General features: G+C 37.6%; 2 protein-coding genes across 2 annotated transcripts; both read left to right on the top strand.

The window, feature by feature from the left end:
* Nucleotides 1-2,723: 2,723 nt before the first annotated feature.
* On the top strand, nt 2,724-5,196 carry LOC127834358 (uncharacterized). Its single transcript, XM_052360119.1, has 2 exons — nt 2,724-2,864; nt 3,837-5,196. Exon 2 carries the CDS (start codon nt 3,839-3,841, stop codon nt 5,072-5,074), a length of 1,236 nt encoding a protein of 411 aa, XP_052216079.1. The 5' UTR covers nt 2,724-2,864; nt 3,837-3,838; the 3' UTR covers nt 5,075-5,196.
* A 5,165-nt stretch (nt 5,197-10,361) lies between these two features.
* On the top strand, nt 10,362-13,164 carry LOC127833280 (uncharacterized). Its single transcript, XM_052358447.1, has 3 exons — nt 10,362-11,609; nt 12,396-12,539; nt 12,809-13,164. The coding sequence occupies exons 1-3, from the start codon at nt 11,512-11,514 to the stop codon at nt 13,041-13,043; spliced, it is 477 nt and encodes a 158-aa protein (XP_052214407.1). The 5' UTR covers nt 10,362-11,511; the 3' UTR covers nt 13,044-13,164.
* Nucleotides 13,165-15,188: the final 2,024 nt, after the last annotated feature.

Genomic DNA, 15,188 nt, shown 5'->3' with positions numbered 1-15,188 from the left:
GAACAATTTATTTCAAAAATTAGGGATGTCTAGTATATTTATTTCTATATTTAGAATATTTCTTAAAGAAATTCCTTTAAGCAAACAGCGCAGACCCTGATGAGACGCCGCATCATGCGTCGTCTCATCTGGGTCTACGCTATTTGCCAAAGGCCTTTTTTCTAGACGCTAAGCATAAATGGGTTAATCTCTTTTCGTAAACGGTTTCGTGTATAGCTCTCAACCTCCGAGCAAAGATTTTACCTTAACCAGCAAAGCTGGGTCAAATTCCTGCCAACATATACGACCACGTGATGATAGCCAAGCCACGTGGTACAGTAAATTTACAGTTAATTTACCGTTGTTATTTTTGCTTTTTTAAATTTAGTTCTTTTTATGAACCTTAACATGAACACTATTTTTAACATATAAAAGAAAATCATTCAACTTTTCATAATACATGTATAATACTCAAACAATTTTTTTATATATCCTACCAAATCTGGTTGGATTTTTACTGTTATAGCAGAGATTGACAACTCTTCGTGGAGATTGGTACAGCCTGTCAACGCCCGGCCGCCATTACAGATCACGTTGTAATGGTCGCTTTAAAATCGTTCTTTAAATTATGATTGTTATCACTATTTTCTATTTCGTTTGACATTCGTTAAAGTAAATAAAATAGTGTGCACACAAAAGTGCAATGATTTGTATTTATTCATAAAAGTAATTAAAACCGATAATCTTCTAGCTGAAGGTGTTTTTTTAACTGTAGATGCAGAAGCTCCAGGTTATCCGTAGGGGAGGTAACCGCTGAGAGAAGTTTCGAGTTCCCTCCCGCATTACTATCAAAAGCTGATGCAACAAAAGCGAACGTTTCAAGATCATTTTTTTAAATGTTGGTTATACTAGTATTTCCATTATTTCTTAACGTATTCATAATTTACACGTCAATCTAAAGTTGTGTTCGACATAAACATTTTCTTACGTCAATCGCCTGACAAATACTTGTACCATGCTCTGTGAAAAGGGGGTTTAATGCATGTGCGTAAAGTGTCGTCACAGATAAGCCTGTGCAATCCGCACAGGCTAATCAGGGACGACACTTTTCGCCTAGACTGGGTATTTGCTAAGAAGAGATTTTTTTGTAAACGAAAAATGCCATAAAGCGATAAGTGTCAATAAACGAGGTCAATAATAGAACTAGCGTAGGCTAAACATATTGGGTTTGGAGAAATGCTGAATGAAAATAATTATATGTGTCTTGTTCTGTGAAAATTGGGCATAATGCATGTGCGTAAAGTGTCGTCCCAGATTAGCCTGTGCAGTCCGCACAGGCTAATCAGGGACGACACTTTCCGCTTTAATGGTATTTTTCGTTTAAAGGAAGTCCCTTTTTACCGAAAATCTAGTTTAAGCGGAAAGTGTCGTCCCAGATAAGCATGTGCGGACTGCACAGGCTTATCTTGGACGACACTTTATGCACATGCATTAAGCCCAATTTTCTCAGAACAATACACATATGTACATTTTATAATCCATACAAATTAAATTACAATCTGTAGTGTAGATGCTCGAATATGGAATGTGCGACGACGTAAGACCTCAATTGTCATTCGAATTATCAGACCAGAGACATAATTACATACAGCTTTCACTGTACGCGTGTAAACTAGATTGCTTTAAAGTGTGTTGACATCATTTTAGATTAAAACTGTTTAACATTGGACTTTTGATTGAGAATGCAATAGTAACACGAAGGCACGTTATCTTTTTGTATCATCAAACACAAAGAAACAAATACACTTTAAACTTATAAAAAAAAATAACGTTGACACATAACTACATTATTAAGATCAATATATTTATGGCGTAAGCATGATGCCTCACTAACGATTTGGTTTTTCGTTCGTTGTTTTTTGCCCTATTGTGCCTGAGACAGCACGTGCAATTTGATTGATGCTTAAGGGTTTAGCGTCGAATTGCGACTCAGACTGCACGTGCAATTTCGAATTTCATGATTCACATTAATTTCTGCAAGCTATGAATCGAAGCGCTCCAATCGTTTTGTTTGTCTTTTTGGCTGTTAGTAATAACAAAAAAGTTATAGAAAAGACATTATAGCGTTTAAATAAGGTAGTTTGAATAACATATATGTTACCAAGTAAGGACAATCATATTACGCTACAAATAGAGCTGTGGTAGAAAATAATAAGCTTGTATGTTAGAGTTTGTCGTTGAATATTGCTTCATATAAACGCGCACTTCAAAGCACCTCATTAACGTCAAACGTCGCATTTATAAGGCTAGGATACAACAAAGAGAATATCGAGTCATTTCCTAAGAAAACAAACATTGCATACGGGTTTTTAATACAAAGTAGCTAACTCTTGACTTATGACCATGTAACTTGATTTTGGGTAAGTACAGTATCTTACTAACAGTTGTATACGCTATCAACATTTTGTTGCACCGTATATACGAGCCTCGCGAAGGGAAAACGTGGTTTAATTCATCCCAAATTAGCCTGTGCAGTCATATGGCGACATTTTATGCATATGTATTAAACCCGTTACAAACTAGCAAGCGAGGCGATATTTTACGCACATGCATTAAACCCCGTTTTTTCCAAAAGGATATTTCGAAATATTCACCAATTGACTATTACGAAGTGTAGTGTATCTACACGATAAACCCGATTTCGAAATCTTTTATCAGCTCAGATGATGTCCTTCCGTCCTAGTGTGTCATTCACGATGAACCTCGTGCCTTGCTATTTATAGTTAGGTAAGGAAAAGCAATTTGTGTATAAATACCGAAATTCGATGACATCGGTTTAACAATAATAGTTTGCGAACAGTTGGATACTACGATACAAGCGATAGGTATGATATTTTATATTTATCTTATTATTATTATTGTTAATAATAATAATAATAATAATAATAATAATAATAATAATAATAATAATAATTATAAAAATAATAATGATAATAATAATAATAATAATAATAATAATAATAATAATAATAATAATAATAATAATTATAAAATAATAATGATAATAATAATAATAATAATAATAATAATTATTATTATTATAATAATAATTATTATAATAATAATAATAACAATAATAATAATAATAATAATAATAATAATAATAATAATAATAATAATAATAATAATAATATTATTATTATATTATTATATTATTATTATTATTATTATTATTATTATTATTATAGCCATAACTTCAACGCTAGATGTGGTCTGGTAACAAAGATATAACAAGATACACAATGCTCGTTTTTGTATTTTGTGGAGCAATGATTTCATCATATGTTCATGGACCAAGTAGGTGTCCGTGTGCCGTATGTATGGATATCGTTGCGGGAAATTCTCATGGAATATATTGTGCCACACAATATAAACGAGCATGTATCTCGTTAAATCTATGCTACCACACCACATCTAGCGTGAACATTTTGGCTATTACAATAAGAAACACTGAATTTTTATTGGTTAACTTTATTTTACGAAGTTTTTCGAGAAATATTCGTTGATATTGAGTCGTATTTATGTTGCTTTAAAACTTAAAGTTAACCTAAGTTAAATTGAACTTAAAAAGTTCCCTACTCGCCCTTATATCAAAAAGATAGTGAAGAAAAAATAATTACAATTGCAAAAATATTTTTTAGAAAAATAATAATACAGTGGCGACAAGTAAGAGTCGTTGATTTTCTAATGCGGACTGCACAGGCAGATCTAGAACGTAACGTTACGCAAATGCATTAAGCCCCGTTTTCCCGGATTGCGACTCAAATACAATTTAATATCCTCTTGCTATTATTCAGCGATGACTCACGGTGTCGGCTCAATATCCACTGGAGGAGGAGGTGGATTTAGTGGCGGCGGCTTCAGCAGCACGGGATTCAACGCGGGCGTGTTTGCCGGCGCCGCTAGTTCCAGTAGCCGACGACGAAACAATAACAACGACACCGACGGCGGCGAATGTTGCTGCCTCTTTTGCAGCCTGATCCTGTTTTTCACCTGTCTCATGAAAATGAAGACCCGAACGCGCATCATCCTCACGTGGTTCTACGTCATACTTGGGGCCGTTCTAGCGATTGTCCTCACCCTGAGGCATAATGCGAGCGCCGAGGTTCCGATCTCACCATCCGATATGAAAATTCTGAACCAGCCCTCGACTATGTTTTGCCAGCGTGCTCAGCTTGATTGTTCATCTTTAATCGATTATTACGTCATGAAAAACGAGCCCAGCATTGACGAGAGTAAAGTGGTCAACTATACGGAAAACGTATACGGCAACATTGAAAGAAACACATATGAATACTGGGGATTTTACTTGCTGAAAGGGTCAAAAGTCAAGATGTCTTACGCAATATCAGACAGTATAGGATTCTACATTTTTAAAGGGGACGACGGTTTCAATAAATGGAAAAAAGATGCAAGATGCAATAATTGCTACTGGACACAAAGGTATCTGTTTTACAGTGGTACTACAGGGGAGTATAATATCACTGAAACGGACCAGTATTATTTCCTGTTTTCCTATGATAATCAGTTTGTTTTCCCGTCCGTAAACGTTGATGTCACATTCCACCTGTCACGAACCCGATATGTTCTCGATGACGTAAACATTCGGTGTCCAAATAACTTTGATTGCACCGTTGACCTTTATGGTGAGTCGCGAGTGATAGTTGTACGTATGCCGGAACACTCCTCATTCGACTCTCCTGTTAACGTATACTGCCGACCTCGTGTTTACATGTATTTTTTGTTGTACGCGCTTGCGCCGTGCGTCGTAGGAATCTGTGTCACAGTTGCTATTTGTATATTCGCGCGGAAGAAAAATAGTACCCAGAGAGATCGGCGCGGAAGCACAGTCCACATCGTTTCGAACGATGATCGTTTGTCTGGTTTCGCAAACGAAAGCGGACAGCATGGGCTCAGTTATCCTTCCGACGCAGTCATACGTCCTCCTAATTATTCGGCAGCACAAAAAGTAGTCCAATCCAACAGCGGGGCGCCCCCATCTTACGAACAAGCAACAAAAAAGGAACACGTGTAATTATTTCGGAAAACACCGACTTTTGATTCATAATACCGGCTATCGACTCAAATAAAATTCGAATATATTTGTGTATGGATTCTTACATTGTGTTATGTTACATAAATAATTTGGAAAATTTATATTACAATTTTATTGTTATTATATACTTTTTAGCATCTCAATTTAATTGAATTAAAAACAAATGTGTGTGTAGAAGTAAAATGTGTTTCATTCGTAAGAGGAACGCGAACACGCGTACTCTTCATAGTTTGGCGCCAGTTAATTCCCCGCATAGTTGGAAGGGGTTATACATCACGCCGGGTATGCGAATACTTCGTTGACGGATGGCACTTCACTAACAGAGAACAACAAACGCCACGCGCGAGAGGTAAGTTCCTCTGTTTTATTTAAAGTTATATCCTAAAGATTAGTTTTTAAGACAAGACACATGGTTGAGTTGATAAATGGTGTATCCTTTTGTATTGGGAATACACAATTTCACGGAAGAATGGTACAGTTTTGCCCAAAAAATAGAAAATTCGATCGGAAAACAGCATAAACTGGATGAACAGTAAACATTTTAACAAAATAAAACTACTTAGAATTATTGCAAGAAATTGTTTGCTATTTCAGCATGTAGAGTAATCACTGTGCTTCAAATACTGAAATTTTGATAGTATTCAATGAAATATAAACAAAGATAGTGCATGTTGTAATAGGTGGCATACATAAAGTTGCAGGCACTTTGTTTACCGATAAAGGGCACTTCAGATTACGGTGACTTTCAACAAAGCGGGCACTCTAATAACTGAGTTTTATCTTCTACCGTAAATGCATTTATTTATATTATGGCTATTCATACGAAACATTTTGAAAATATATTTATCAAAAATCACATTACTATTAATGTATAGTTTTATACTATGTTTATTATAATTGCAATTTTCAAATAAGATAATATTTATTATTAAATAAATGTGTACATAATGAACTTGTTTTTTATTGGTACCTTGAGATTCAGAGAAATGAAAATACAACGGATAATGCGGATCAACACAATCGAGATTAATTTTACTTATAGCAGGGCTCTAGATAACGGTAGTGAAGGGGTCTTTATGAGGCAAATACACTTTTGTTCTTCATAAAATCCTATGTCGGATGTGCTTATTTGAATCGCATCATCAAGACGATACTTATGCGTAGCAACAAAATTTAAAAGAGAATGGTAAAACTCCCTTAATTTTGAGCCCTGCTTAAAGGGAGCACTTCCCTTTACGCAACGCTAACGTTTGCTCGAAATGCGATTCACCTGACCCTAAATCACTGTATTGGTTGAATTTAAAGAAACACGGGTAAAATTAAATCGTAAAAACAACTGATTCTGGAAAAAAGGAATGCGTACATAAAATGTTTAAATGTCATATTATGGAGTCAGTACTTAGTATAACTCCACAAACGAAGTTAAGGGTGCTATATAGGATAGAACTTGTCTGTCTGTCGGTCGGTCGGTCGGACCGTATTTAGTGTCCGCTCTCTCGGTTTTCATCCGATCTTCACAAAACTTGGTCAGAAGTGGTATCTGGATGATGTCTATGTCAAGTTTCAATATTGGTCATGACGGGTCAAAAACTAGGTCACGGGGTCACTTAGTGCGTTTTAAACATTCAGCATGGTGTCCGCTCTCTAGTTCAAGTAGTGTTCATCCAATATTTGCCATACTTGGTCAGAAGTTGTATTAAGATGATGTCTAGGCCAAGTTTGAACATGGGCCATGCCGGGCCAAAAACTTGGTCACGGGGTCACTTGGTGCGTTTTTTAACATTCAGCATGGTGTCCGCTCTCTAATTCAAGTAGTAGTCATCAGATATTCACCAAACTTGGTCAGAAGTTGTATATTGATGATGTTTAGGCAAAGTTCAAACATGTGCCATGCGGGGTCAAAACTAAGTCACGGGTCACTTAGTGCGTTTTAAACATTGAGCATGGTGTCCGCTGTTTTTGTGTGAAGACAACATGTAAAATATTCTGTGTCAATGCGGCATGTGGGGGTATTCGGCACGTCTGTCCTTTCAAATGTTTCTTGTTTTGTCTTTTCACAGGATCTGAACCCATGGATAAGAAGACTCTTTCGAAGTATAGGTGCTTCTATTGTACATCACCTACATACAAAACAGATGAATATTCGGAAATTGTGGAGCATTGTGTAAAAGGCCACAAGTGCCAGACTTTAAAATACAGAGAGCTTATTCTTCAAAGCGAAACTGGATTGCTTAAGTACCAGTCGAAGTCCCACGAAGGGATAATTCCCATTAGATTGGAGAATGAGGGGAAAACTATTGAAGTAAGGGGTTCGCAAACCTTCATCACCCGCACAACTCCAAAACGCAAAAAGCTCAACACTCCTGTTAAAGACAAGTTGGCATCGTGCAGATATCTTCCATTTGAGTGTGAAGATGATGAGCTTCCCGATGAAGTAGACATTATGGGTTCATCATCTGTAAAAAACTCACACAAGGAATTGTTGTGTATTTTACCAAGTGTTTTAGAAGGGTTAGAAAAAGATGGACACATGGAAAGCTTTTTGAAATACACGCGGTTACTGTCAGAGGGTAGATTGCCAACAAATAACATTTGCTATTTATTATTTTTAGATTTGGTTGAATGGTTTTCATGTGATCAAACTTCAAGCATGAGATACAGACCGGAAACTGTTAAATTTTGGCAGATTGGTTATCGGTTATTTCTCGGGAAATTTCTCCGGTTTATGTCCGGCCCTAAGCACACAGGTACCAGCGCACTGTCGGAGAAGGGCCGCTGCTATGATCCAAGCACATCACAAATAAACTTTCCAGTGCCAAGCAAACCGAATTTGTATGGACATGACAAAATCAAACCAATATTACCTGGAATATGCATTGATGCAATCAAGGCAGTGGGGCAAGTTTGCAATAATAGACCAATGAAACTTGCAGTTGACGGTAAGAAAATATGTCGCGGTAAAGGCAAAATAGGAGATGTAGACTGCTGGGGTTTTGAAGCCAAACCCTCGCTCCAAGATAGAAAGACAAAAATCGTTTAGACATTGAAGTTGTGGATAAAGCAAAGTCAAATCTGAACATTTTAGAGGAGAAAGGGTTGTGTTCTCTGAAAACAATACCAGCATCAACAAGGGAAGAATTGTTAAAGTCAGTGAAAGACACTATTCAAAATATTGCTTTTAGGAATCACAGTCTTCGTGACACAAACACTTCTCTCCTGCGCTCAGAGAATAAGTTTATGGAACTCGCTGGGGAGAAATGGAGGGAGTCAAAGTTGTACCCGGTTATATGTTCAATCAGAGTTCAGAAGAGTGAGAAAAAGAAACATTTTCAAGACGGACTTGCACTGACTGACGATCTATGTTGTAATGGAGCTACAATAAACAAAATGGAAAATACGTTCTGCAAATCTACAAGTGTAGTTATGGATGAGCAACCAAACTATAATGCTTTAGTGGAGAACTTTCCCACGAATGATACACGTTTTGTTCAGCAGAAAACAGAAAAATGGTTCGACATTCGAAAAGAAGCAAAGGTTACTGGAAGCACATGCAATTCAGCCTTAGGCTTGGGAAAACTGAAGCAGCAACGGAAACACTTTGATCAAGTTATGAAAGGCGTCGAAATAAATGAAGAAGATACACGTGCTATATCCCAACGACTTATTTATGGCAATGAACACGAGATAGATGCCATTGCTACGTTGACAAGCAAGGTATTGCCATTGTACTATCCTGATTTGAAATATTTTGAAGAGGGTTGCATGAGGATTCCAAGCACGTCCAGTGAATCATTTATGGTAGTTAGTCCCGATGGCAGTTTAAGACAGTCAAAAGACGAACTTCCAGAATTCATGTATGAAAATAAGTGTAAAGCCCCGGATTCCTACGACCCAACGTCATACTATTCTATTCCGAACTACTATGTAGTACAACTTATAAGCGAAATGAATGCCTACAACTGCCAGAAGCTTATTTTCACCTGTTGGTCGGAACAATCTATGACGACATTCCTAGTTCAAAACGACCGTGAATTATGGTCAAAATGTTGGGAGGAGCTCGTTAATGTCTATGGGAGTACAGAGACTAAAGCACCCACAAAATTTTCGTTGGTTGCAAAAGAGTTAAAGGATGACATAAGGGTGTTCACACAAAGCCATGTGACACTTATAGGAGAGTTCAGAGCTTGTAGCGCTATTAAGCTAAGCAATACAGAGTGTATCGAAGAGGGAGCATACAAAAAAGGAGCACGTTCTAGAAACAATGGACGAAAAGTAACAGGCATTGATAAACTACGAGATTGCTTGCAATGCGTACGTAAGTGGTTTGAGGAGGCTTACGAACTTTTGCGAGTAGTCGCATCTGAAATATTAGTCTTCATGGTGAATGACTTGGACAGGATATATCATTCAGATTTGAATAACGCTCATCCAATTGCCTACGCTTTAAAAGGTCCTAGTATGAGTACTGAAGTGCTCAGGAATATGACAGAAGAAGTGATCAAAACATGTGAGGAAAATGGTGTTGAAATAGTTGCTACAGCTAGTGACGGCCAGTGGCATCAGAATGGCGTGCGAGATAATTGGAAACAGCCATTGACACTACACCAACTACACAGGGACCACTGGTCATCAGTGACAAGTAGAGACAAGTCAAAACTATTAACAGAAATCAAGAATTTGTATTGTTTTAATTCCCTCGAAGATATTTTGTATGTAAAACGAATGGGGTGTATCGATGTGTTGGGACATGGGCAAGACACTCCGATCGGTATGAAGTCTATCTCGGTGAGCAACGTTGGCGTGTGTGACAATGACAGCACAAATTGTTCTGATGAAGGAAAAGATGACTCTTATAGTTCATACTGTGGTTACGAAGGTTGCTTGGGGGGATCGTTTGTAGATGATGTCGATGAAGAAACACTGAGAAACGTAGATGAGGTGATAAGCGAGACACTGTCTTCCAAACAAGAACATAATAAAATAGATATGTGTCAAATTGACCAAAGCTGCGAATTTGATATCGGCAAAACGTGTTTATATAACAGTAATTATGAGTATCAATATACTGAAAATCCAAATGGACATCAAGACCATGACACACCAATTTCGCTTTTAGAACAGGCACATTCGGTTTTGTTTGATGACACACACTATTGGGATAGTCTTGGCTATGATTATATCTTGAATGATGTCTCGGAAAGTACGATTGAGGATAATTATGTACCCATTGCTCCAATGGAGGTCCAGTCAATGGAATTTATAGAAGAAACGACTAACTTTGAAATAGACGACAACATATGTATCACTAATTCATGTATAGGTGATGCCTTAACGGTACGTTATGAGACAGAAACAGGTAAAATCGATGACTCTGTTTTACGTCAGCTGCTTGACGCGTTGTGCAAAGACGACGTGGCAATGAAGAAACATGATTGGTCGTCCATTGAACTTGTTGAATTTAGCCGCCGCTTTGCGAGTAAAGATGAGATGAAAAAGTATTTCTTGCGTCATGAACTGTTTATCATGGCAAATTATCTCGAATGTCGACTTACATCCCAAGGCGCATCAGTAAGCCGTAGTTGGCCGAAGGATAAATTAAACGACTATCTGCATCAGCTGATAATGACAGGTATTACACCTTTGCCAAGCATATCGAGCAAATCAAAGAAAAGACACATATTGTCATTGAAAAAAATGGCTTATCGTGCTGTCTCAAAGATGCCCAAGATATATTTAGGAATCAAAATGGCCGAATATACGTGGGCTAAAACGGCCTCTGAATGGCGCTGCAAAAACAAAATTCCTTCAGAGATCTGCTTTGAGGATACTAACGAATGTGTCGATTGGTTCACACAGCCATCCATAGGAGAAGATGGAAATATCAGGTTTCACTTCACAGATGCCTGTCATATTCTTACATGTCTAAGAACAAAGATTTGTACCACCGGAATATCAGGTTTACGGAAGGAGGCGTGGGAAATGGCTGCGTTATCCAAGGATACCATGCTTAACGTGTCAATAGTGCTCGATTGCATTGACAAACAAGACGTTGCTCTGGCTCGGCGAATGTTTGATAAAGACGTAGAGGAATGCATGGAGCGAAATGGCAGTTTTTTCTCTGAAGCAAAATTGGTAGGCTTATTAGGAACTGGTTCGACGCCGAAGATGAACCGTCTATTCCTGCTTTGACCAGATGCCACCATAGATTGAAGTTAAGACACTGGCTCCTTTCTGGATATCCCGTTGGACATTTTCCACCACCTACCCAGTATGTACGTGGAATACCAATTGTCACGTATGAAGGACTTCTTGCGCATGTCGAGCGTAAACTGCAACTGCATGCTTTTGTCCCGGAGTACAACGCTCGAGCAACCGGCTCACAAGAAGTCGAGCAGTTTTTTTCGACATTCAGAGATATGGATCCGGCTGGCAATGGAACCCCTAAACCAGACAGTATACATGGAATGATGGCAGCGGTGGTTGAGATAGACAGCTTCAGATTGGATCCTAACAAGTAAATATATTAGACGTGTTATGAAAATTCGGTTAGTATAAGCGTACATTTTCATCTCCGAGCAACTCGTGCATACTGCACTAGTTTACGCAGGTTTACACGGGACGTCTTCATCCGCATTTATTTTGCTCAACGATTGTACACAAAAAGCCACTGAGAGTTGAATGTCTCGTCCCGAATGTGCCTATGTGATCCGAGATGAGATTTTATGCTGATGCTTTACAATCGATTACCATGGAAATGTTTCTTAAAATGATTCCAATTATTTTTCATGAACACACACACACACGCACGCACGCACGCGCACGCACACACAAACAAACACACACACACACATACATGTTTATATATAAGCCTCGCACTGTAAAAAGGGGGTTAAATGCATGGGCGTAAAGTATCGTCCCAGATTAGCCTGTGCAATACACACAGGCTTATCAGGGACGACACTTTGCGCCGTTATTGTACTTTTCTTTTAGAGGAAGACTCTTCTTGACGAAAATCCAGTTTAGGCGGAAAGTGTCGTCGCTGATTAGCCTGTGCGAACTGTAAAGGCTAATCTGGGACGAAATTTTACGCACATGTATTTAACCCCCTTTTCACAGACCGAGGCCCAATTATGTTCAAAGGCTTCGTAAATTTATTGAATCTGATATCAGCACTGATGCGCATGAATGATGATCGCTATCTTTGTGTGGTGTTCTGTACGAATGCACATTAATTATTGTTTCTGGGATTAGGCAGAGAGGACAGGATCTCATATATTAACCTATATTTTTTATTTTACAGACCCTTTTATATAAAGACATCTCGTGCCGCAGTGTACCCCTCAGTGATATGCATGGCCGCAACTGATACCGCGAGCAACCACACTAAATCAAACTTCTCAAGGAAGTATGAGGATGTTAGTTCTCTGCGATACATCAAGCCAAGGTAATATGCGTATGTTTTTTTCTTGGTGTCAATAGAATTTCAGTGAAATTACGGATACAGTTTGATCGTATTCTTGCTTAACAAAAACACCATCATGATTTTCGTACAGTTTAGGACGTCGTTGCATCTCAATAATGTAGACACATTATACCCCAAATAGATCTCAAACTCGCCATTTCTTGGATGGTCTTATTTTGGCTTCTCAGTTTTAAATTTGTATGGTCAAGATCATGACTCGCTTTCTTTGAATGTGTTCAATTTTACTACAGGGATCACGCTTTCGATCATCCAAATCGAGCCTCTAGAAAGAAGAGACGCAAAAAAGGACTAATAAGTAAGCCTGGGCAGCCAGCACACGGCGAAAAGGGGGTGCGTCAGTATCACTCAAGAGATGACTCGAAAATACCAGCACATCGACGCCTTGGACTAAAAGACCTACCCGAATTAATATGTAAAATGCTTTATACATCCAATGAGAAGAAATTAAAAAAAATGTTACAGTGATTTTTGCTTTTATTTAACATTGAACACTTTTAACGGATAACAATTAAAAATTGACGACATCCAATGACCCTGATTAATCTTTTCATTTAAATATACACAGGTGCTGTATGCGCAACTTTCAAAACGAACCAGCTAACACCAATCAGTGAATGTTGATTACAAACAGTAACATACAATTATGAAATAAAATGCCCAATGATCATCGTCTACCGAGCAATTTAACAAATAGATCGCAATATAAATCACAATATAAATCACAATATAGTCTGTAAAACAAAGGTAAACAACATTAAATAACCCGAGACTGCACTTTTAACTTTGAATATACATGTACTTCAATGCTCTATGGGTAAACATCATGAAAAAACTAAACTTTCGCTTTTTATATATAAAAAATGAACATTTATTAATTACGTTGACTAACTATAAACACTGATGAAAAAAGCGATTGAGAATTAAGAATGCGGAATACATGTGTCTTCGTGATTGTCACATCTTGTTTTGAAAATAAATATAAAATGAAAAAAGCAGAAACAATACAATCATGCTTAGTAACATTTGAACCTTATCACAATAAAATCATATGCAGCTGACTAAATAAAAAATTAAAACAAAGAGTTAAATGTTATGAACTCCTGGATTCGTCATTTGAAGAAAGAAACGAAAACAAAATAACAAAACTTGTACAATACGATGACATGAAACGGACTAAACGTGATCAGAGGAGTTCTTGTGGCGAACAAGGCCACTCATGTACTTATACGTCGCGCCACAAGTACAGATGAACTTCTGCTGACTATGCTCCGCGACCATGTGGTTTCTCAAACTGGCTCTATGATTGTACACTGTATCACATACATGGCACTTGAACACTTTTTCTTTCGAGCAAACGAGAACATGTTCACGTTGGGCAGACCGGCAGGTGAAGGTCTTGCGACAATGCACACACGCATATGGTTTTGCTCCTGTGTGCGTGTTCAGGTGGTCTTGAAATGTAGAATTCTGCCAATATATCTTCCCACAGTTTGGAAATGGACATTTCTTGTCATAGTTCACAACCTCTACCTCATGGGTTTTCTTGTGGAATTCCATGTAGTTACGAGTGGAAAAAACCTTTCCACAACTTTCGCACATGATTGGCCTATGTTTGTCCTCGACGTGTTTCCTTTTATCTTCCTCAGTTTTAAAGAACTGAGTGCACACTGAGCACTTTATGCAGCCATCCTCGTGTGTCTTCAAATGACGCTTCAAGTAGGCTTTCCTAGCATAACTTGCCTCACAAATTCCACACGAGAACCGTTCGCTTGTACACAATTCTTCCTCTAAACTAATGTCCAACAACGAACCGTCGGCGGCATTCATAAGCTCCGATTCACTCATCCTGTAATAAATAATTGTGTCACTTTTATGCAACTTCATATGCAGCATATGTTGTGTTTATATAAAAAACAAAGACGGATATGCACGACTTTTTACACCACTGTCGTGTGATTAAATCGACCCCGCCCGTTCTTTTTATTGCTATTTTCGTTTACTGGCATTGAGCCAATAAGTTCCAATAGAATTTCGGACCTGCATCGCTGCTGATATTAATCTCTGAGAGGCAGTTGAAGCAGAGTGATTATTCATGACATGCTATCTAATATATAAGTAAATAGCCTTAGTACCTTCATTTGGACATAAAGATAAATGCTTTAGATCAACCGTTTAGAACGTAATTTAAAGTATATGGTCATATAGATTTTACTCATTAGACATATCAGATTTGTTTAACATTTATCTTTCACATTTATACCAAATCATAATCATATTTCAAAGGGATAATAACATGCTTCGGTATTCGTTTTTTATTTGCGAGCTAAGTACATACAAAGTACATACATTTTTATTTATTGCCTGCTTACTTTAACAGTATTCCACAGCGAATTCTGCATTTTTGATTCACAAAAAAAGAGTGTGTTATATCTGGAAAAAAAGTGCCCGAGGTCGGGAAACGAAGTGCCATTTTTTTTTAGATGATCGGTAGACGAAGTGCACATGAAAAATGTGCATGCGACTCTTAAAACATTTGAATTTTCACAAATACATTAGTAAACTAAAATGTAACATGTTGTAACATTACTGGATATATTGATCTTTTATTTC

Source organism: Dreissena polymorpha, chromosome 6 (assembly GCF_020536995.1).
Source record: "Dreissena polymorpha isolate Duluth1 chromosome 6, UMN_Dpol_1.0, whole genome shotgun sequence".
Classification (NCBI taxonomy): Eukaryota; Metazoa; Mollusca; class Bivalvia; order Myida; family Dreissenidae; genus Dreissena; species Dreissena polymorpha.
The sequence above is the reverse complement of the archived record's forward strand: the minus strand, read 5'-3'. Positions and strand labels throughout refer to the sequence as shown.

Excerpts from the sequence above, each read along its gene's own strand:
- LOC127834358 (XM_052360119.1), top strand. The coding sequence starts at position 3,839 with ATGACTCACGGTGTCGGCTCAATATCCACTGGAGGAGGAGGTGGATTT.
- LOC127833280 (XM_052358447.1), top strand. The coding sequence starts at position 11,512 with ATGGATCCGGCTGGCAATGGAACCCCTAAACCAGACAGTATACATGGA. Across the intron at positions 11,610-12,395 it reads TTCAGATTGGATCCTAACAA|ACCCTTTTATATAAAGACAT; the intron begins GTAAATATATTA and ends TTTATTTTACAG. Across the intron at positions 12,540-12,808 it reads CTGCGATACATCAAGCCAAG|GGATCACGCTTTCGATCATC; the intron begins GTAATATGCGTA and ends ATTTTACTACAG.